General features: G+C 42.0%; 1 protein-coding gene across 1 annotated transcript; it reads left to right on the top strand.

The window, feature by feature from the left end:
• Nucleotides 1-423: 423 nt before the first annotated feature.
• On the top strand, nucleotides 424-20,249 carry LOC109376167 (maestro heat-like repeat-containing protein family member 2B; the record flags this gene model as incomplete). Its single annotated transcript, XM_019631969.1, has 18 exons — nucleotides 424-559; nucleotides 653-748; nucleotides 1,044-1,133; nucleotides 1,744-1,864; nucleotides 3,909-4,006; nucleotides 6,438-6,590; nucleotides 9,083-9,240; nucleotides 10,194-10,320; nucleotides 10,848-11,035; nucleotides 12,091-12,231; nucleotides 12,802-12,916; nucleotides 13,541-13,687; nucleotides 13,913-14,095; nucleotides 17,756-17,911; nucleotides 18,247-18,381; nucleotides 18,783-18,885; nucleotides 19,648-19,713; nucleotides 20,143-20,249. Coding segments are annotated over 18 exons (2,320 nt in total), but the record flags the coding sequence as incomplete, so codon positions are not given.
• Nucleotides 20,250-24,262: the final 4,013 nt, after the last annotated feature.

Genomic DNA, 24,262 nt, shown 5'->3' with positions numbered 1-24,262 from the left:
AAGACATATAACATGAGAGGGCAGATGAAACTGACAAAACTCACTATTCCAAACTTAGAATCAATCTGTGTGTGTGTGTGTGTGTGTGTCTGTCTGTCTGTCTGTCTGTCTGTCTGTCTCTCTCACATATACACACAAGCACTGAATAAAACATGTTGGTCAATATTATCACAGTTCATATAATAAAAGGTTAAGTAATGCAAAGCAAATGATGATTTGTTTATCACTAATAAATTAGAATTGAGGTATGTTGACTACACTCACCAGCATAGTCTGATCTGTCCCTACTCCTGTTCCCACCTCCCTCAACCTCCCACCGCATCAGAAACTGTATCTGACCCACTCAAGAGGGATTGTCAGTTCTTGGGAACATGTTTTGTTTGTCATCAGAATATCCACTCCTCCACATGGTTCTCGTTTCAGTAAACTGAAACCTCGGCTCTCACTCAATGACCATCTTAATATTCTTGAAGAGAATATTCGGAGGCTGCTGCCCCTTCCACCTCTGGAAAAACTCAAAAATGAAGGCGAGACAGAAAAGGACAAGGAGCACATTCATGTACGTGGGAGAGAGGCCTGAGTAGAATGAAGAACTCAGTGGGACTCTCCTCTCTCGCCTCAGCCTCATGCTCCTCCTCACATTTCATTTCAGTTTCTATATGAACGATCCATGGATGCTCTGGGAAAGCTGCTGAGGACCATGATGTGGGATAATGTGAAAGCAGAGGACTGTCAAGAAATGTTCAGTGTGAGTAGGGCCACCACTCGAGCTGATTTCCATGTCCCCTAATCTGTGCTCCAATACACCACCCCAAATTCTACCTCATCCTCTTCACAGGGAGATGTCCAGCCTGACCCGCTTACCCCACTGCATAGGGCCAGTCCATGTAAAAATTGTTTGTGGGGGGATGAGCACCTGTTACAGAAGAGGCAGGGAAAGAATACGAGTGAGAGAGCGCAAGAGTGAAAGCAAGAATGAGAGAATGCAAATGAGTGAGTTAGGAAGGGTACTAAGGAAAGCACACTCACTCTTTGACCAACAGCTTCTCCGAATGTGGCTAGTTTCACAGAAAGAGTGGGAAAGAGAAAGAGCCTTCCAGATCGCTGCAAAAGTTCTGACACATGATATCGAGGTAAGTAATTCCCTAGAATCAATAGGTTTCGCTGCTTGCTGACAACCAGGGTCTCTTGAGGCTTCTGGAATCCCAAACTCCTATACGATGGATCTCCGATCCCTGACGGAGTGCTTTCTAGAGAGCCACCTGAGAGGTCTCCTAACTCCCGAGTGTGGCAACCACACTAGGATTTAGCTCTTTGGTTGTCTTCATGTGGTTGCTTATTTACTTTTTCACTGAGCTTAAAGGGAAAGTTCAAGATTTAATTTCATTAATATTGAATGTCAACTATAATTATATATATATATATATATATATATACAAGTATACACACACACACACACATATTCACAGGATGTAAAGTAGAGCGTAGGAAAGATAGTCAATGGTATTGTAACAGCTATAGACGATGTCAGAGGGGTAGTAGATTGGGGGGGTTATCACTTTGTGAGTGAGTCTATTACGTTGCTTTGTACACCTGAAACTAATAATAAAAAATTTTTTTAAAGATTCAATTTCATTCTGAAAACCTGCAGGGAGAAAACAGGGACTTAATAGCCAGTGTTGGCAATATCGGGGTATATCATTAAGCCACTCCATCACCTTGGGGGCCTCCTTTATCTTGCAGGCTCCAGAGAACTTTAAAATTGGCTCACTCCTAGGCCTCCTGGCTCCTCACTCCTGTGACACCTTGCCCACCATCCGTCAGGCCGCAGCTAGCTCGGCCATTGGTCTGTTCTGTATAAAAGGTGAGCAAAAGATGAGCAACCCACAAATGAAGAGAAAATATCTATTTTCGTTTGTTTTCAGTTTGTTTTTCTCCTTGTACATCTATGTCTCCTTCTTCTCCTTTCTTGCTCCCTCTCTCTCTCCCTCCCTTCCCATTCCTCTTCCTCCCTCCCTCCCTGCCTCCCCAGTTCAGCCATTTCTAAGTTCTAATACCTTCATTATGTCACAGAATTTGTCTCTTGGATCTTTTTTTCCTCAGTGGCTCTGTTTTTCTATTTTTTTTAAATAAAGATAATAACACCAAAGCATCTTAAAGACCCATTAAAGTAGATAAAATAAACATTTTGAGAGTGTCTGATTTAAATCGCTGAGCAATTGGGCATATTAGCAATGCTTCCTCTATTACATGGTTTTCTTCAGGAGGAAATTGCACTGTTATTATGGTGCTAAGTGACTTTGAAAGTTCTCTAAGAGACATAACTTTGTGGAGGTTTTCCCAGCTTGCATAACAAGACCTCTGTCTGCTCATGTGAATAACTGCCAATATCAGTAAATGTACAGAATTTTAAAATCTCAGTCTTGGACTGAAACCAACACACAGGGCCTTCTGTCCAGGTTAAATTGACAAATGTTTCATGGAGGACAGTCCTGCAATATGTGTGTGTGTAGTCCCATGTAGACCAGGGACAGCCAGGAATGCTTCGTCTCGATTTAGACCCTGCTCATGCCTACGTTCTACTCTTTATTCTGTTAGGTGCCCAGGAAACATTTACTGAGTGCCTTTCCATGTGTCAAGCACTGTTCTGATGCTGGAGACACAGAGACATTACAAGATTCACATTAAAAAAATGTGTGTTAAATCCAAAAGGCAAGATTTGGAGGGTGGAGGTACTCCATCAAAAAGAAAAAAAGTATTCAGCATAGCCAGAATAGGTATGAAAGTCCCTTGGGATATGGGGAGATAGTTCATTAAGGATACTCATATGCTTTTACCAAGCCAGAAAAAAAAAAGTGAATTAAGGAAGTAAGAATTAAGGGACCATTTTAGTAAGAGAAGAAATATGCCAGAACAGGACCTCATAGAAAGGAAGGAATTTGAATTCTATTATTGTTGTACCTTTAGTTTATTTCTCTGAAACATGCAAAGTTCAGGTCCTCAAATACTCACTGTTAACAAGAAATTTCATCCATTATTCACCTTAACTCTTTTTCTTGATTGATCAAATAAGCATGGTAAAGAGAGAAAGAACATGATTATTATACACCCACTATATACAAGTAACTAATGTGATATTAAATTAAATACCCATTTAATATTTATGGATGTTGTTCAGTCAGTGTTGAGATGAGGAACTGGAGGTTAAGATATGTACCAGTTGCTTGGATGCCTGAAAGTTGTAGAACTGAGCTTTGAGTCCAGGTCTGTGTGGTTCCTGAGCCCACGTGTTTTGTGGGCTAGGCTGCCTTCCACCAAATGGCTCCAGTGTGAATTTCCACAGTTACTATACATTCACACAACAAACAGAAAATCATTACTATTTAGATCTACGTTTATAAATCTCTATCAACAATCTCGCAGTTACTGATGTTCTTATTACGATAATTACCTTTCCATTTCCCCCAAAGTGGCTCACCCTAGAGTGGAATTCTAAGAGACAGCAGGACAACAGAGTAGTGAGAGCCTGGGCGTTGGTCTCAGACATATCAGGGTTCAAGTTCCAACTTTCTTATTTTTACTCAGTCATGTGGCCAGAGGGTTTCACATGTCTGCCTCAGTGCTCTCTCATCAGCAAGACAGGGGCAGTGACAGGACAGTCTATCTCAGATGATCCTCCTGAGTAGTAAATTAGGTCATTAGATGCAGAGGGTTTAACATGGTGCCTGGCAGGTAGAAATTACTCAATATATGTTTGTTCTTATGCTCACTGTCTCATCAAACAGTCTTTACTGCATTTATTAAAGGTATCCAGTCACTGAATTAATGTCATATCAAAATACAGCCAGCCTCTTCAACCCCTATCATGCCTTTGAACCCTTACCCATGTCTCCCTTTGTTGATTTTAGGTATTCGCCTGGAAATGGAAAGGCTTCAGGGTTTGCAGGAAGGGCTGCAATGTGAGGATGTGCAGGTCCAGATCAAGATTTCTTCTAAAATAGCAAAGGTAATAGATATGGAGGACTGGCCAAGGGAAATAAAGATGATTCTGGGTTGATTTCCAAATGAGCAAGCTGTGTACACCCCACTACCAAGGAGGAGAACAGTCTAGCCATTCTAGCTGAATGAAAGACCTTTGTCCTATCATTTATGAACTCTGGGTGCGTGTGCCCAGTCAATGCCTGCTGCTGATCATTTCACACTGTGAGAAACCCTGTAAATCAAGCAGCCCTCTCCAGTTTGAGGGAGGCAGTCGGGTGGAGTAGAAGAAAGGGCTTTGGAGCCAATCAGATACACTGTGTGCACTGTTTAAAGCTCAGAATCTTCATCTTCAAAAAAAAAAAAAACCTAACCTACCTCTCAGAGCTGTTATGAGGATTTATTGATCAATTCATTTATTTATTCAATCACACGTTTACTCACCTAATATGCCCTGTGTACCTACCATATGCCAGACTTTGTTCTAAGCTCTAAGAATAGAAAAAAACAAAATGCCTGTCCTCATTGACCTTGCATTCTATCAATAGTAGACAGAGTCAGCCAAATAAGTATCATATCAGGTAGTGATAACTGAGAAAAATAAAGTCAAGTAAAGGAATAGAGAGTAAGGGAAGCATAATCTCCTAGAGAAGGTCATTCTGAAACAGAACCATGGAGACATCTGGGGAAGAACATTCCAGGCAGAGGAGAAACAGCAAGTGCAAAGCCCCTGGGGCAGACAAAGAAGTGGGTAATGAGATCTAAGAGATAGCCCAGGGCTGACCCATTACCTTGCAGGCCTTGTTAAGGACCTTGGTTTTTACTCCAAATGAAATCCAAAGCCAGCAGAGGGTTTTGAGCAGAAGAGTCAGGGCCACTACACACAATAGTGTCAGTTGTGAAATGCACAAAGGCAACCTCATAAGGCGGCATCTTTCCTAACGTAGACATTGTAGATTTATGTGTACAAGTATTTTGGCAACTATCCACAGATGGCAGTAAAAAGTTCAACAAAATCAGTCATTATGACAATATAATTACAGAAAAAAGTGAACTATCTTGACAACAGAACACCTTTTCCTAACTTGCAAAAACCACGTATGGGCTAGTGATGGTTCTGCAAGGAGAACCATGATTAGGCTTATATTTATTTCTAAAGGATCATCTGGAAGCTGTTTTTAAACTAGAATGTAAGCTGGCAAGAGGGAAATTGGTGAAGCCACTTTGGAGGAAACTACCAGAATCCAGGTGTGAGATTACATGTTGTGGACCAAGGTGGCAGCAGCAGTGACGAGAAAGTGATCAGAATATGGGCGAGAAGCAAGCTGGAGAACTGGGGGCACATGTGTCAAATGTCTAAGAAAGTGTCAGACACATGGTAGGTGCTCAAGAACATGAGTTCCCTTCCTTCCTTTCTCCCTAAACCAACATCCGTCCCAGTGTGGTTATGGAAAAAAAGAAGAAAAAACAAAAAAAGCAAGTGGCCATTCCATTGAACTTGGACCCCATGCAGGCAGTTGGTATTACGCAGAAGAGACAGGCTACTCTAGTCCTTTGATCTTGGAACAACGATAAATTACAAACTGGCTGGGACATGCAACTGCTCATGAAAAGAAACTCAGACTCATTTCCTCTCAAAGATGGGTCTACCAAACATCATCAGGCCATTTAATATAGGGGGAAGTCAGTTGTGAATAGTAATGTTTTCATACCTACAGACTCTTGGTTAAAACTCATGACCACCTTGCTTGGTTAAAACCCCAGGTAATACTCCTGGAATTCATTCGAACTGCTAACTTTTCCTCCCTGCCTGCATTTTCATTAACACACACACACACACACACACACACACACTGAAATCAACCAAACATTCTGTATAGTTCTTGTACGTAGAGACCAAAATTGCAAAGTTTTTATTTTATTGACTACTTTTAATATTGAAACATGGAAGAGCAAAAGACAGAGCTCATATAATTCATATTCTGTATGGCTGCCGAGGCAACAGTATTTACCATAGCACTTAGTACAGGGTGATAGATTTTCCTGGATTCTCAAGCCTTAACTCTGCTTTGGAAAACACAAGACATCTCTATGTTATATGAAATGTGTGTGAAGTACTTTGCAACATATAAATTACTATATAAACATTATGCATCATTTTTCCCTTGTGGAGTATACTTTAACTTTAGTTTGGAGAGGAAATTGTCTCAGCAGGCCTGGGATTCGATAAATATGAAATAATGAAAGGCAAATCCAGGGAAAGTTTGCCTAGAGTTAAAAGGTCATGTCTATGCCTTATTTTAATATTTCCTACAGTTTCTATGGCTCCGGTCATATACTCACTCTTTGGCAAGCCCATCGGTCTCTAATATCCTAAAACAAACAGTAACAGCATGTTGTAGGTGTCCAGATATGAAGTGAGGTGGTTGATAACATGCATTTTTCTGGTATGTTCTCAGATTGTCTGTAAACTCATCCCAAGTGAAGAAATTCTCACGTTCCTGGAGGAAACCCTGGATGGTCTGGAGACCCTCAACCCCACATGTACGACAGCCTGTGGCACATGGATGATTGCTGCCCTGAAGGAACAGGGAGCTGCTTTGGAAGATCAGGTGAACTGACAGCCAGTTTGACACCTGAGCAGAATTCTAACCTTTCTGAAATGCCAAGTCAGTCGCCACTTCTCCCTTCGTCCTCTAATGAGCAATATAGGCAGGAGCATGCACAGCCCCAAGTGGTGTATTAACAGCTGAGACCCAAGTGGTGTATTAACAGCCAGGCTCATGTTGAATGCCTGTCTCAAGCTATCTCAATGTGCCTCTCTAGTCTGTGATCATAAAAAAGCTCCAAACTATCACTCGCTGGTTCAGAGGAAGCAGCTCTGAACCAAGGGCATTTGGATTATGGAAAACTGGATTGTTAGATCTGCGAGGGTAAGAGTGACCACGGAATGCCTCTGAGATGGCCATCTGTGGCCAGTAGAGTCTCTAATCCCACTGCCCCTCTTCAGGCTGCTCTTCCACACATCTTAGAATTTATTTTCTGGTAAGGAAGTATGTCTTTGGGAAACTGATTGAGGGGAAAGTTCTCAATCCTTCCTCCCAGCTGGAAAAGGAAGCAGAGTAAACAGGATTTAAATTAAGGAAGCTTGGTTAATAACTCTAAATGTAAAGAGAGAGAGAGAGAGACCGCTCCAAATGGAGCGCTCTTGAATCAGAAACAGAATACAAACAAGTCAAAGATTAATAAGGAGGAAAAGAATCTTTAACTCAATGAAGTTATCTCAAGGAGAATAGGAGAAAGAAGTTATGGTTCCCACAGCCCAGAGTCAACCATCCTAAATTAAAGAATTCTCCAAAGCATGACTTTTAGAAATGACCTCTATGCTAATTACTTTCTAATCAGTTTTTTCAAAAACATTTATTGAGTACATACAGTTGGCAGGCACTGGCCTATAGGCGTGGGAGAATAGAGGTTAATGAATTTAGAACGTTCATTTATTTGTGTGTGTAGCATAAAAGGGAGTTACACACACAATAGGTAAAGGCTCACAAAATAGACTTAAATCCTCTCCAAGAATTACTGAAATGAGACTCCGTAGTAATTATGTTATGCTTAACCTAAAAATGTCTATCAAAAAAAAGCGAGAGAAACATCTACAAAAAGCAAAGTTACTTTAACATAGAGACAGGCCCTTCTCCACGTCAAAATTTCCAATATATAATATCCTTCTATGCTAGCCACAGATTTAACATCCAAACATATGGTGATGGAAGGAGAACTGACTCTGGGTGGTGAACACACAATGCAATATGTAGATGATGTATTATAGAATTGTATACTTGAAACTTATATAATTTTACTAACTAATATCACCCCAATAAATGTAATAGAAATTTTAAAAAATATATCCAAATCCAGAAAAGTGGCCTTCAGTGCCCTCTAGGATCTGGCTTCATCTTTTCTATCAAATGATCTTCCCTTTATCACCCTCATTCTCTCTGTACTCCAAACTGGACCGTGCTCTGGTTCCAGAAGTTCTTTCTGCCTCTGCTTGTGCTCATGCTTTCATGATATTTTTTATATAGACTTTATTTTTTACAGCCATTTTAGGCTCACAGCAAAATTAAGCAGAAGATACAGCGTTCCCATATACCACCTGTCCCCACACACACAGTCTCCTCCACTATCAACATCCCCGCCACAATGATAAATTTATTACAATCGATGGCCCTATGTTGACACATGATATAATTACCCCAAGTCTGTAGTTTACATTAGGGTTCACACTTGGTGTTGACAAATGCATAATAACATGTATCCACCATTATTGTATCATACAAAATAGTTTCACTACCTTAAAAATCCTCTGTGCTCCACCTAGTCTCACGCTTTTTGATTTTACATCTTTACCTGTGTTCTTTCTGATGAGGATGCCTTTCCCCACCATGTCTTTTGAAGTTGCTACATATCCTTCCAGACCCAGACGAGAGATCCCTCCAAAGTGACCTCAGTTACTTCTGGATTCCCCTATCAGTTCTGCGTACCCCTTGTGTACCATTTCGCATACACTGTCATGTGCACACGCCTTTGAGTATATGCCTAATATCCTTTATTAGTCTACCCATTCCTTTTGAGAAAGGTTACATCTTAATCATCTTAGGTAAATTCCCCCACAGTGCCTAACACAATACCTGGCATAATGCAGACTTTCACCAAGAACTCACTAAATAGATTTCAGGATAAATACCCAACTAAACAATAACTCTCCTTGTAATAGATATATACAATGTCAGAGGGGTAATAGATTGGGGGAGGAAGGTTATCACTTTGTGAGGGGTGAAATGCCTAACTATTATATTGCTTTGTACAACTGAAACTAATAATTATATATATAAATATTCATTTTTATAAAAATTTAAAAAATAATTCTCTTGAATAAGAAATAGTCCATGTATAGAATGAGTTATTGTTTTTAACATTTTTTTATAATTCATTAATCACCTATACATAATATGCTGACCATACATGCCCAAAGCCTTTTATGTAGAGGGAAATGGCAACTTAATGTTTCATTTGGCTTTTTTTTTTTTTTTTTTTTTAGCTCTTGGAGATCTTGGGCATAATTTACTATCACATGCCAGTTCTCAGACAAAAGGAGGAAAGTTTTCAGTTTACGCTGGAAGCCATCTCCCAGATAGCCAGCTTCCACACGGATGGAGTTGTCACCAGTCTTTTACAGAAGCCTCTGCCCTTCGACAGGTAGATTCTAACTGAACTGGTCCCTTCCTTGCCCTAGGAAAGGCCACTCTGCAAGGCATCAGGGAAGAATTACGGTTTGGAAGATAGCAAATAAAGGTTGAAAACATTTTTCAACTGAATAATAACTTAAAAATTGGTATTTGAATCATAAGTAATGTTTTTCCAAGTGCTTTACATGTGTGTGTGTGTGTGTGTGTGTGTATGCGTGTGTGTGTGCTCATTGAATGATAATAAGTTTAAATAATAACAATAATGATGATAATAATAATAATAATGATGATGGTAATACAGGGCCGGCTGAGTGATGCATTGGTTAGGAGTTGGCTTGGGACACCAGCTCTGAGCAGCAGGGCCCCGGTTCGGATCCCACATATGAGGGCTAGTGACGCTGCGCCCTCTACAGCTAAGATGGTGAACAACAACTTGACCTGGAGCTGGGCTGCCATGAGCTACCGTGAGTGGCCGGCAGCAGGCGTGAGCTTTCATGAGCCGCTGTGAGCTGCCGTCCAATGGCCCGAGTGACTGCCTCACCCGGAAAGAGTGCAATGATAATACCAACATGGGCCAGTGAAGCAACGTCCTCCACAACTAGACTGAAGAACAAAAGGACAGCAACTTGTCTGTTCCGCTTCCCCGATTCCCCAAAGCTGTTCCCCTCCCCCAGTTCCCCAATAAAATCTTTAAAAAAAATCATAGGAATAATTCTCCTATTTCTGATTGCTTAAAATACACCAATTGAGAGGTTTCTACCTTTATGAACATTAACAAATCTCAGTAACCCAAGGCCAGAATTGTGGGTTGTTAAATAAAACAAAAACAGCCCGAGGCATGTTAGCATGTCCATCTGTCCTTGAAATTTTAATTAGTCATAATGCAGCTTTAGAGTGAGTCAAATGGAAAAGCTCATATTCCAAGGAGTTGTGCCTTATCTGTTTCCTGTCTGGCCACCCTAGGGACACAAAGACACTATGGAAGGCTTTGGCTGAGAACCCGGCCTCCAGTGGTAAGCTCCTGCGAGTCTTAACAAAGAAACTAGAGAGCGGGTTGGAAGATGACCTCGCCGGCATGGATGCGCTTGCAGTGAGTTGGACAACTCGTCACACGCCTGAAACTGGGCCCCACTCCGTGATCATTCTCACCTGTACTTGGTGATGTAGCATTAATCACGTTTCTTCTGCTTTCATGCCCTGGTTTTAAATCAACTCCAGTTGATAACAGACAAAGATGGCAGTAATTTTGTCTGCAACGATTTTTAGAAGCAAATTTCTCATCATCCCAAAGAAAATCTGTGTATCTGTATTTCCTAATTAGTCTTCAAGATATCCAAAGTAGCCTCATTTGTTGAAAGATGCCACTGCTAGAAAAGATTTCACTTTACCTGAGTGGTGCCCCCTGGAGTTTGGAGTCACCCAACATGGCAGGTCTGAGACCCACAGTCTGAGTTGAGAAGTTTCCAGACAAACCCTCCCTTTTTTATGTGTTTTTACCATGAGTGTGGTCGACTTGGAAAGCAATCATAAGGGGAGAAAACAAACTTGATTAGCCCAGTGAGAAGATGTCCTTGGAGGAAAGGAGCCTGCCTGACCACAAGGTCCTCTCTCCCCCAGGTGGCCTGTGCTATCCATGAAGTGGTATCAACAGGCATCCCTGTCACAGGCTTGTACCCAGAGCTGTTCACTCTTCTCCTGAAGCTGGTTAGCTGCACACTGGGCCAGAAGATGCCAACTTCTAGCTTGAGCCACAGGCGGCGAGTGATGCAGCAGGGAGAACGACAGCAGATCGCAGATCCCTGCAGGTAAACGGCCAGGCAGGGAGGGCCTTTCCAAGCTGTCCTGATCCCAGGCTTTAGACAGGGGTCTGCGGAAGTCAAGGCCTGCACCTCGTAGCATGACCTCAACCATACCTGTGAAGAAATAAGGCTCCACCATCTTTAAGTCTTGGAGCAATTCTTCCCTGAGCCAATACCCAGTATAATTGCCTATAATGGTCACGTAACAAATAAGCAGTTATGTCTTCTTCCCTAGAGGGTCCACTCTATTTCCCTTTTTTTCTTTCAATGAGATCTTTCAAGGAAAGCTGTAATTTTTGATAGTCAAGGCCACCAGGGAAAGAAGAAAAATAAAAATATCATATTTCATCAAATCTAAGACCAACTGAAGGAAGCATCCTTATTTTGAATACCATTGATAAAGAAAAAAAGACTCCCAATTAAGCGATGAATCAATGCTTTCTCATACTTCTAAATTTTTATTTTATATTTATCCAAAGAGCTGTTTTAGGGTTATTAGGTATGTATTTTTATCCAACATCACATTGCTCTGTTTCCCTGCCCTTTTGCATAACTTTTCAATCCAATGTCAAATCAACCTTTTAAAAGACAGCTTAAATAGCAGTTAGGTGCTTGACTTTACTAAAATGACAACAGCATAAAGAAGCCATACCTGTATCCATGCATGTACATGCACATTCACAAGGCCACAGTGACTATGTTACAACTACTTTCTGGTCAAGAACTGTAACACACTATCCCTTGTGAGATGCGCCCTGATTTCCAAGGTGCTATTTCAGAATAAGTGAAACATGATATTTTGCCCTTTCCATCCTTAGGGCTTTATTTCTCACGAGAGATTGACAAGATTCTGCAGCATTATTTACCAGCTCAAATTATCTCGAAGCCCCCTTTGACCCCAAAACTAAAGTGCGAGGTCAGGCTGCCTATTTTTCCCTTGCACAACATCCATTAATCCAGGAGTAAGGGAGCATTGTGGGGAATAGGAAGTGTGAACTTGGGAATTCACAATTCCCTGTATGGGGTTGACTTACTTTTGCGATGGTGACTGTCTCCTTCAGGCTCTCAACTACAACCCTGAAGTGTGTGCAAGCCCGAGCCATGAAAGAAGGCCTTGCCAAAGAATCTGATGAAGGGGACAATTTATGGATGCTACTCCACAATCCCGGTACCCACCACACAGGAGTATGTGCACTGGCCAGGTAATATGCAGATATTGTAGAACTGGATACAAAGGAGAAAACTAGAAACAGAGTGAAAATGCAATACAGACAACTTCACTGAGAGCCACTGACCCACCAAGAACTGATAGTCAAAAAGAAGAAACGGGGAACAAAGAGCAAAGGGGGATGGGAAGAGATGGTAGGATCGGCCCCAAATTCACCACTCCCTAAAATAATAGCAATACAATGAACAGTTTTAGGCAAATTGCACTTATATTGGGCACTTGGTAGCCAATTTTTGTTTTCTTTTTTAGCTGAGCCATCCTGCCACCTGTTGGCAGCTCAGCAGTAGCTCAGCAGCAGCTCAGCTTGGGCCAGGAATTGAACCGCTGTTGTTCAGAGCTCAAGCTCTTGAACGAGCTCTTAACCAACTGAGCCACTCGGCCGGCCCTCTTGGTAGCCAATTTCAAAGTTTAAGCCTTGGTGCCCTTTCCTTGAACATTCCTTTTTAGAGAAGTGACTTTCCTGATAGAGAAATAGACTAAAATTTGCTCCATTGTTCAGAAAGAAAAAAGTCTCTGCTACAATCTGGAGTCTTGCGTTTTCTAGGAGCATGGCAGTGTGGCAACATGGAGTCATACTGGAGATCATGAAGCAACTATTCTCATCTCTCACCTCCTCCTCGGAGAACTACCGGATCACTGGCACAGCTTTCTTCTCTGAGGCAAGGGAGGGCAGCCATCACAGCAGGCTCTCTGGGTCCCCAAGGGGTATTTCTCTCAGGGTCAAGGGTTCAGTGGGAGCTGGAACCACAGAAGAGGTGGGACCTTCAAGCGGAGCTTTGGTAGTGGGAAGATGCAGGTACTGCCAGAGACATGGTACCTAAGTAAGGAGTGAGAAAGGAGAAAGAACCTACCCTCAACTTCTTCCTTCCCTCTGGTCTGCAGAAGTCAGAAGAGGGTGGAGAATAAATATGAGAGGGAGAAAACAAAAAGTGAGCAACAAGTATGTTACTGTCGCTTCACACTGTGGGATACAGGCAGTCCCAGCTGACCCAGAGAAGGAACACTGTCAGTCATTCCCTGATTTCCCTGCCCGATTTTTCCATTTAGATTAGAAGCATCTTCTTAAGTAGGTATTCTGTTCTCATCACCATGTAACCTTGACATGTGAGCTGCCTATACCTAGAGCTTAGTTTCTGCAAGACTTGCTCATTAACCAGGGGCTTCTCGCTCCTGTGCTCCAAAAGCAGCTGGGCCCTATTCTTTACGTATAGTTATGGCACCCTCGGCACTCTCCTAAAGGGAGGCTACTCCTTGGCTAAAGGGGAGGAGTGTGTTGATTTCAGCTCATGAAGGAGCCAGTCCTCTGGAAGCACGGGAATCTGCGCGAAGTGCTCATCTTGGTGGATCAGAGTGCCTGGGACCCCAATGCCACTTTGAGACAAATGGCCATCCGAGGCCTCGGGAATGCGGCTTCTGGAGCCCCCCACAAGGTAAACAGAGTTTTCAGTGGAGTTTGAAATCCTCCTTTACCAGCCCACACTTCCCAGCTGCATAGAAACTAAGTGGAAATCCAAATATATTGCTGGAGTGTTGGCTCTTGAGTTAAGGTACATGTGACCTTAACGGAACCTCAGTCCCCTTGTCTGGGGTCTCTTACCCTATTCCAGATACACATTCAACAACTCTTGAGAGTAAGAGACCTTATTTTAAAACAGGTGAAGAAGCATAAGCAGATAATCCTAGAATCTACCATCAGAGGTCTGTATCACCTGGCCCGCACCGAAGTCGTCTGTGAAAGCCTGAAGACTCTAAAAAAGACACTGGAGCTGCTCACAGACCGAGATGTGAGCTTCTACTTCAAAGAAATAGTGCTGCAAACGAGAACCTTCTTTGAAGACGTAAGTGAGCCTGTTCAGAAATCTTCCCTCCCCAGAAGAAGTGAGCAAACAGGAAGTGGTTCAGGTAGCAGACAATGACAGTGTTCCATCCATATTCTTTGGCCCAGAGGTCACCTGTTCTGCGGTCACCTGAATAATTCCTGTGCGGGGTGTTGGCTTCCTCCGTCTCTCTGTCTGCGGGTACTCTCTGGCCCTGGAATCGTATTTGGTCTGAGCAGGGTGGGCCAGACTTATTGGGGAAGGACCTTCAAATGATAAGAAACAAGAGTTTATAGATCAACTCCCAGCTTCCTCACCCCTCAGAAGGCGTGAGCTCCACTTCCCTACAAGGTAACACACTCATTAATATTCCCTTTTGTAACTTGCTTCTCTTCCGTATCTCATTCCCACTCCGCAAGACGCTTCCTGGGCTCACCTCCCAAATAAATTATGTATGCCTAAATTCTTATCTCAAAGTTTGCTTTAGGGGGAACGCACATTATGACAGTACTCAATACAGGATTGGGGCCAAATAAAAATGTTGCTGCCTCTAACACTCTCCTTTCCACATCCAGGATTCAAAGACTCCAAGTCTTTGTGTGTTTCATTTCATCCAGGAGTCGGTATAAACTACAACTTATGGGCCAAATCGACCCAGAACATCTTTTTGTAAATTAACTTTCACTGGAACACAGCCATGCTCATTGGTTGTGTATTGCCTATGGCTGCTTTCACACTTCAACCGCAGAGTTGATTAGTTGTCACAGAAACTGGATGGCCCACAAAGTCTCAATTATTTACTGTCTGGCCTTTTAAGGGAAAAGGTTGTTAACCCCCTGATCTAGTCCATAGCCCTAATCTCAAAAAATATCAGTCAGCGGTCCTGGACAAGGGAAGGTCATTTTTCTTTATAACTTCTGGGAAACTAGATTTTACTATTTATTTTTGGTTTATTCACTGTCATCAGTGTAAAAGTATATTTCATGTCTAACTTGAATCTACTTTTTTTTTTTAACCTAAAACTGTTTTGTCACATTGTGTTGTCAGAGAGGATGGGAAACTGCTACCTGCCTCCTCTGGTGTATCCTTCTAAAACATTAAGGCTTTATTAAATTACCTGTTTACCTCGTCTCCAGAATGGAAAGTCTTCATTTTCTTCATTATTCATCATAAACCAAATTTTTCAGCTCTTTAAGTATTTTGCAAGCCAGTTACTGTGTTATATCTCTAAATGAGACCTAAGAAGTAATGACTAGATCTAAAGAACATTACCTCTGAGATCCACTCTTTTCCTGTTCATTTGCTCCAATTTTGTTTAATCTTGCTCTTTCTTCCTGACACTTCGGCAATTTATTAACCATATGGACCTCTAGATTTTAGCCTACAGTATATACCCACAGTCAATAATTCTCCAGTTTTGTATTTTTCAGTTGCCGTTGTTCACGTGCTAGCCTAAACCTGACCTCTAAAAGCAACTTTCTACTTGTTTTCAACTACTTTCTCCAATGTATCAATATTACTTTTTCTTCTCATCTTATCCTCAAAAGTGCTCACTTGGCTCCCACTCAATTTAGTATCTTCTATAAAATAACAAATATGATTTGATTTTTTTTTCATCACACAGATAATTTGATGATAATCTTTAACAACAAAGGACTGAAGTTACCCTGACAGAGCCCCATCTGTGTATTAGGTTTTCCTGGGTTGTGGTTGATACTGTGATAAAAATTCTCTTGGATCAGAGCCTCTAATAATCACAAGTCCATATACTTGTGGTCAAGATAATGCTTCTCAGTCTTATTGAAGAAGAAAAAAATCTAAAGTCTTGCTGGTTGTTAGGTTACACCCTTCTCCTTCCTAATAGGTATTGATTCTATCACATTTTTGTAAAAATAGAGTTTGATAAACTTGGGTCTTAGCAATGACATGCTATTTATTCTCCAGTAGTGCTTTCTTTCTGCAAACATATTTAACTATACTTTATGATACTTTGCCCCTATAGTTTTCTATAGATGAAGCATACAATTCTGTAATCCCTAAATTCCTCCCACCTTTTTTTTCAATGTTTAAGTACTTTCTTGGAATCCTCAAAATACGGCAACACTTTGATGAAATGGTAAAACAGAAAATATGGATTCTAACCCTTGTTCTAGGCCCCATTCACCTCTATTTCCCACGCTGTCACGCTGAGCAATCACTTTACTCCCTGTGACACCATTTTTCTCAACTCAAAATAAGGACATGAAACTCTAATGCCTTGCCCAGGACCCAAAACACTTTTTTTCACTTCTCTTTTCTGCTCTTTCATCATTCCAATTGGTTGATTCTTTCTATTGTTAGGTCATTAATTTTGGAAAATTCAAAAGATTTTTTTCTAACTGCATATATCTCTACTTTGTGTGTTCTTTATTATTGGTTTGCTGTCTTTTTCTAAAAAAATCACCTTTTAAAATATATGTCCTGACCTCATTCCTAGTATATTTAAAAATGTTTCTACTTCCATTTCTATTATAAGAGGTCACATCTCATATATTCATTTAACTTTTCTGGGCTTTTCCCAAAAAGCCATCTTTATTTTTTCTAGACAATCTTTATTAACTTCTTTGTTCATGGCATTTTTGTTTATATGCTCACTTCTTACACATTTAACTTGCCATCAAAATTAACTACTCTATCTTCTCCTTTATTGGTCCTTGTTTAAGGCTAATCTAAATAATATTTTGCTAGCCAAGATGAATTTTCCCTTCATCCTTCTGCCTTCATATGGGTATTTTAAACTAGTATTTAAATTAGACCTGCCAGCCGAGTGGCTCAGTTGGTTAAAAGCTCGCTCAAGAGTGTGAGCTCTGAGCAACAGGGTCGCCGGTTCAACTCCTGGCCCGAGCTAAGCTGCCAACAGGTGGAAGAATAGTTCAACTTAAAAAAAATAATAATAATAATAAATAAATTAGACCCTAAAAAAAACAAAAACCTCCAGAAAATTCATCAGAGTTTGTTAGAACTCTGAACCATATCAGCAAAGTATCTGAGACAATAGAAGGCCATCTTTCTCCACCACCTTACCCTTTTGTTTTTTAAATCATTGCCTACCATCCAGGACAACAAGCAAGGAAATTCCAGAACTTCACATAGGCAAGAATAGGGATAAGCACTTTGTTTGTTCATCCTTTCTCACTGAGACCCAAAGCGCAAATTCCTGAGCTGACAGTAATTCCTTTAGAAAGTATTTAGGACCTTAGACAAGAGTCCTAGGCCTTGGGCAATTTAGATTAGAGGCCCCATAACTCTAGCTAATGATGCAATCAGGCTGGTTTGAGTAAAGACAAAATAAGCAGGAACCCTCCCTGGCCTTCTGCGCCAGTACTCCCTGTTTATCATTCTTGTGGTCACATTTTCCCAGTAGCCACTCAAAGGCAAAAATCAAGTCTCCAGTTATTTGCTATCACTTAAAGCCTAGGCCCATAGTCATTTAAACTCGTGTAGTGTGTGTTAGAGAGCTGCTGGGAAAGGAAAAGCATTCTTGGATCACATAAGGGCTGTAACCGAAATGCATCAGTTCTTGGATTCCAGCCTTCCTTTGCTGAAGTGGGGCCAGGCAGGATGGGGGCGGGGGAGTGGGAGGTGGATGCCAGGAATGACCTGAAAGGGGGACTCAACCAAGATATGCATCTGTTGCCACAGGATCAGGATGATGTGAGACTGACTGCCATCATCTTATTTGAGAATCTGGCATCCCTAACAGGAAGAAGGTGGAAGATGTTTTTTGCTGAAGAAATTAAAAAGAGCATGATTTCATTCCTTCTCCACCTCTGGGATCCCAATCCCAAAATTGGAAATGTAAGTGGCCCTTGCACAGACACCAGTACTTCCTCTTCTCCCCGTGGCTGAGAAGTGCCAATACGCCTGGTATGGCTGGACAAGAAGCCAGAACTGAAGTTGCCACACTCTTCATTGAACCTGAAAACCACTTCCCCAATCCTGGGTTCTTTCTTGCCATCTCTTCCTGAGTTTGCCCTTCCATTGTTGAAACTGGGAAGATGCCATCACTGACTATAAAGCCGTTTACATCACTGATTTTTGCTGCTCCTTTCCCAACACTAGTCAGCATTTCTTCCCTTTTGGAAGGGAATCTAGCACTATGGACTATGACGCAGAAAACTCTTGTTTTCTAGGCTTGCCGTGATGTCCTGATCACCTCCATTCCTTTTCTGGGCCTCCAGGAACTCTATGGAGTGTTAGATCATCTCCTTGATGCTCAGGACTTGCCGAGGGCCAGGGATTTCTATAGGCAATTCTGTGTGAAACTGGTGAGTGTGTAGTAAACACTGCCTGAAAAAACGCAGGCAAGATCCCTGACAAATCCCAGAAAGGCAGACAGCATGGCCAGGGACCCCTGGCCAGATGCAGAACTGTCTTGGAAGGAAAGCAGTGACTCTTGGTAATTCCATCACACAACCCTCTGCTCTTTTCCCAAACCCTGACTAGAATTCGTTCTCCTAGATTCCGGAAACACATCTGTTGATTAGTCCTATAAGTCTGTCTGATTAAATTTAGGTTGGACTAGCCATAAGACACATTCCAACAGAATAATTAATAGCTGTGTGAGTGCTTGCTGGCTTTTAGATTTCCCTCTTAGGGCCTACAGGATGCTGAATTTCATAAAAGGTCATTTTCCAGGTGCTCTCTTTGTGACACATATGTCTTCTAGGCCAAGAAAAACCAGGAAATCCTGTGGATCCTTCACACACACTCATTCACCTTCTTCAGCAGCAGCTGGGAGGTGATCAGGAGTGCAACTGTCAAACTCACAGGTGAGGGCACACGCACGTTCACTGCTCAGGTATGTCTGCCCTTTGCCACCTAGTTCTGCTTTGACTGGAAGCTACTCCAGTGTGAACACTGGTATGACTGGTACAACCAAAAACAAAAATTAAAGAAAATGTTATGGCTTGCAACATCTCCCCTCAAAGGGACATGTTCTCTTTTGCAAATAAACACTTACATCTTACTTTCTAACACTCGCTCTTTTGCCGTTAGGCCATTCTCCATACTGGGCCCTCTGTGATTCTTCTGGTTCCAAGTCACTGATTCTTCTTTTCCCCAAGTCTTTGCTGTAAGCCTGCTGCCCTTGCCTAAGTGTTTTCCTTTGCATCATCCCTTAATATAAACCATAGTAAACCTTCTAAGCTCAGATCAAGCTGACAGCTTTAGCAGCAGCAACATGACATAAGTGGAAAGCGTGTTGGTGTGGGGACCAGCAGACCTTGGCTTTGCTATGTGATTCTGGACAAGCTTACACACGTTCAAAACCCTGACAGCAACTGGCATACCCCCTGGGTGGGAGGGCACTGTGTGGGCATTCTCAGATACACATCAGGTGAGTAACCACTACCAGACATGGCACTCAAGACCTAATAGACATGACCCTGGGGGTGCACCTGGAGTCATGTAGTTTGTTCATTCACTAGCCAGACCATTTAACTTCTGACCAGGTACAATGTCTGACCTGACTCATTTTTCACAGCGTCTTCCTCTATAATGAAATCAGTACCTTTTTCTCCTGTTGATTTTAGATGCCATTGTTCTCAATTTGACCAACCAATATATGGAGCTATTAGACAGAGAACAACTGACTACACGTGAGTACCAAGCCTAGCTTTTGCCCAGCATATTGTTATATTCATAGAAACAGAGTACCTAATGCTGCTCTTAGTTCCATGTTAGCAATTGAAAATTGTAGTGCCCCATTGTCGCCTCTGGTGTTCCCTAGACATTGGAATTTCTCCACAGTATAAAGTGAGCCCCAGCTCCACCTCTTTGTGGGTATCATGCCCAACTATGGATTTCCAATTTTTTATTGATCATAAGGTCAGAATCTTCTCTTCCTTTATTTCAGTGTTAAAGTAGATTCTCAGCTTGCAACTCCAAATCCTACCCATTAGGGTAAAATGCGAGCAGGGAGCCTGAGGCCACCTAGGACTGACTCTCAATAAGGAGCCTCACACTACTGCACAACCTGGGCCTGGACTTTCCTTACTTACTGGACTTTGCTATTCTTTCCATTTCAGGGCTCCAAGCACTTCTGCAAGATCCCTGTATTAGTGTCCAGAGAGCAGCTGAAGCTGCTTTGCAAACCCTCCTGAGAAGGTGTAAAGAGATAAGCATCCTTCCGTAAACCACCAGTAAATAAACTGCTAGGCTTTTTGTATAACTGACTCCTGTTTGCATACTCATAACTCACAAACTTGCAGGATGCGAATGAAAGGGATGGCGCCTAGGATGGGGATCTTGAAGTGGTGGTATATTCCTTACCCACCAGGGTCCCCCTAGTGGCTTCCACTAGTAAAAAATAAATCCCACAAATTCACTTGAGAGAAAACCTGTGATTTGAGTGGTGACAGCCACATGGCTTTGCACACACAGGTTAGCCCTCTATCTTGGGAAACTCAAATCCCAGCAGATACCCAAAACGACAGAATTTGAAACAATTCAGCTGCCATTAAGAGGGCCGCTGCTTTTGTTCCACACGCAGCTGTTTCCTCTCATATCTTTGCCATCTTTGAATTACTACCCACACTCTTTTTCTAACAAGCAATCATATGATAAATTTTAACCTGTCTGTTCTTTCTCAGGTTGTAATTTATGTGTCAAGACTGTGCCAGGTACTTTTCTATATAAGACTCTTTCTAACATTCTATTAAATCTCATGGTTTCGTCTTCATTTTTATCCCAGAGCATTCCTCCCCTGGAATAGTATGTGTGCACGTGCATGTGTGTGTGCGTGCATGCATGTGTGTATGTGTTTACCTTCTTCATAGCATCATAGAATCATAACTCTTTACTCTTGTCCACAATGTATACCTGAAAAGTTGCATACGTGAAATCACGTACATAACAAGAAATTTCTAACATAGAATCTGGTACCCATTTAATAATACTACCATCATTATTATTCATTAGCAACATTATTAAATTGATGCATCCCGTTACAAATTCCTATACCTATATTCTAATCTCTTCATCTTTGGACTCTGGAGAAGCATCTTTTGTTCCTACAAAACCTTCTAAGGACCACAGGAATCTTTTAGGTCAGAGATAATTTTGGGGCCGGAGTCCATTTATTTATTCATGGCACTATTATAGCCACTGGGGCTACAATTATTAGGGGAAATAATTTTCTTCTACTTTCATGGAGTTTATATTCTATGAAATCTGTATATAAATTCCAGAGGATGGAGCCAACCTCCAGGATGGCCCTCAATGATTCTTCTTGCCTCCTAGTATTCATGTAATCCCCTCTTACAGAGAATAGGAAAATAAAAATCATCTGCACAATCAATACAGTATTTCAGAAATGACAAAGTGTAACTTCCAAGACAAGGTCATAAATGGTATCGCACTCTCTTGAATCATTCACACTGGGAGAAGCCAGCTGCCATGTCATGAGGCCACTCAAGCAGCCCAAAAAAAGTTGTAGAACACAGAAATAATGTCTGCTGCAAACAACCAGAGCTAACTCTCTAGGCATGTTAATGGAAATTAATCTTAGAAATGTATCGATGGGCCCCAGTTAAAGTTTTCAGAGGATTGACACTTCAGCTGATACATTAACTGGATTATGAGATAAAATACAGAATGCCCAATTGAATTTGAATTCAAGATAAACAATTTTTTTTTCAGTAAAAGCATGCCCTGATGATTGCATGGGACATACATATACTAAAGAATTACTTATTGTTTATCTAAAACTCAAATTTAATTGAGCATCTTGTACTTTTACTTGTTAAATCTGACAAGCTTACTGCAATCTAATGAGAGTCCTGAGCCAGAATCACTAAGCTAAACTACTCCTGAATTCCATGAGATCCAAGATGACGGAGCAGATAAACACTGTACCTGCTTCCTTCCATGAACACATCAAAATTACAACTAAATTGTAGAACAATCAACCTAAAGAACTGTCTGAAGTCTAGCTGAACAGAAGTTTTATAACTAAGGACATAAAAAGGAGCCACATAGAGACTGGTAGGAGGGGCAGAGATGTGAAGCGGGCTGGCCCCTGAACGTCCGTGTGGCAATTAAAAATAAGGAAAGATATCTTGGCCACAGAGTTTCCCCACAAAGGAGTGAGGGACACCAGCCCCTCACACCAGGTTCCCCAGCCTAGAGTACTGGTACCAGGCGTATCTGGTTATGAGAAACAGCAGGAGTTCCGAACATCTGGGTGGGACAGAAGGCAGTGGGAAACCCAAACATCTTTTTAAAGGACCCATAGAGGCACTCACCCTGAGCTCCGGCAGAGAGACAGTGACTCTGGGACATCGGAGACATAGGGAGAGAGAATGAGCGGTGTAACATCAGGTCAAGGACTGGAGGGACAGTCCCCATTTTCCCTGTGTGGGGGCCCTCTGCCTGTGCAGCCCACAGGCTAGCACCACCTTTCCTGTGTTGAGCCCATTCCCACAGGCCAAATCTGAAACTGATTGGTCTGGTGAACCCTGCTGCTCCAACCTGCTGACTCACTGAGACCCTGCCTTACCCAATTTGCATACTGCAGGACGCTTTATCAGCAGCTGAACCTTATGGGAGCCAGCAAGTGGCAGCAGAACTTGGAGTGTCCTGGTTTTTTGTGGTTTTATGGCAGACCTGGTACCAGTAGCAGCCAACCTCGGTTCACAGAATGCTCTTTCCCACACACCACCAGGTACATCACAGGCAGCAACCAACTGTGGATTCTTCTACAGCTTCTACCAGGTAGTCCCCGGCTTGTCACAGGTAGTGGCTAACCTGGGCCTGCCCCAGAGTCCCTCCCAAGAGACCCCAGAACAAACATACTTGGAAGTTGGCTTCAGACCACAGCAGAGTACCACCCAATTAGCCCCATAAGCAGCACACACAAAGGGCAGTTTCAACAGGCTCCAGGGCCCGCTGGGGAAAATCCCAATCTGTAGGGTAAGCCCCACACACAGCAGCCCATCAGCTGTGGAAGTGACCAAACCCCACAGCCAGTCAGCCTGAGGTCAATATACCCATTGACATACCAATAGCAATCAAGGCTCAACTATAACAGGAGGGCACACACAACTCACACAAGGGACACTCCTGGAGCACCTGGCTCAGATGGCACTGGATCCCACAGGACACCAACTACATAAGGCCACCTGGCAAGACTGGAAGATATAGCAACCCTACCAAATACATAGAAACAAACACAGAGAGGCAGCCAAAATGAGGAAACAAAGAAATACGTCCCAACTGAAAGAACAGGAGAAAACTATAGGAAAAGAACCAAACAAAATGGAGGCAAGCAACCTACCAGATACAGAGTTCAAAACAATGTTTATAAGAAATCTCAAAGAACCTAGTGAGAACTTCAACAAAGAGATAGCAAGCATAAAAAAGGACATAGAAACCATAAAAAAGAACTAGTCGGAAGAATACAATACCTGAAATGAAGAATGCAATAGAAGGAATTCCTGCAGGCTAGATGAAGCAGAGGATCAAATCAGTGATTTACAAGACAAGATAGCAGACTTCTTAGACAACATCAAGTGTAACAACATTCAAATGATAGGGGTTCCAGAATGAGAAGAGAGAAAGCAAGGGATTGAGAACCTATTTGAAGACACAATAACTGAAAACTTTCCTAACCTGGTGAAGAAAATAAACATGCAAGCTCAGGAAGAACAGAGTCCCAAAAAAGATGAACCCAAACAGGCCCACACCAAGACACATCATAAGTAAAATGCCAAAGGTTAAATACAAAGAAAGAATCTTAAAAGCAGCAAGAGAAAAGCAGTTAGTTACCTACAAGGGAACTCCCATAAGACTATCAGCTGATTTCTCAATAGCAACTTTGCAGGACAGAAGGGATTGGCAGGAAATATTCAAAGTAATTAAAAACAAGGACCTACAACCAAGGGTACTCTATCCAACAAGGATATCATTTAAAATTGAAGGATAATAGCTTCCCAGACAAGGAAAAGCTACGGGAGTTCATCACCACCAAACCAGTATTACAAGAGATGTTAGAGGGACTTATTTGAGACAGAAAAAAAAATAATAAAAACTATGAATAGGGCTGGCTGGGTGGCTCACTTGGTTAAGAGTTAGCTTAAGAGTGCTAGTTCTGAGCAACAGGGCCACCAGTTCCATTCCCATATGGGCCAGTGACGCTGCCCCTGAGCT

The sequence above is a fragment of the Hipposideros armiger genome, unplaced genomic scaffold, assembly GCF_001890085.2.
Source record: "Hipposideros armiger isolate ML-2016 unplaced genomic scaffold, ASM189008v1 scaffold_1056, whole genome shotgun sequence".
In the NCBI taxonomy this organism is placed as follows: domain Eukaryota; kingdom Metazoa; phylum Chordata; class Mammalia; order Chiroptera; family Hipposideridae; genus Hipposideros; species Hipposideros armiger.
Note: the sequence above shows the minus strand (reverse complement) of the source record. Positions and strands in the feature narration are given on the sequence as shown.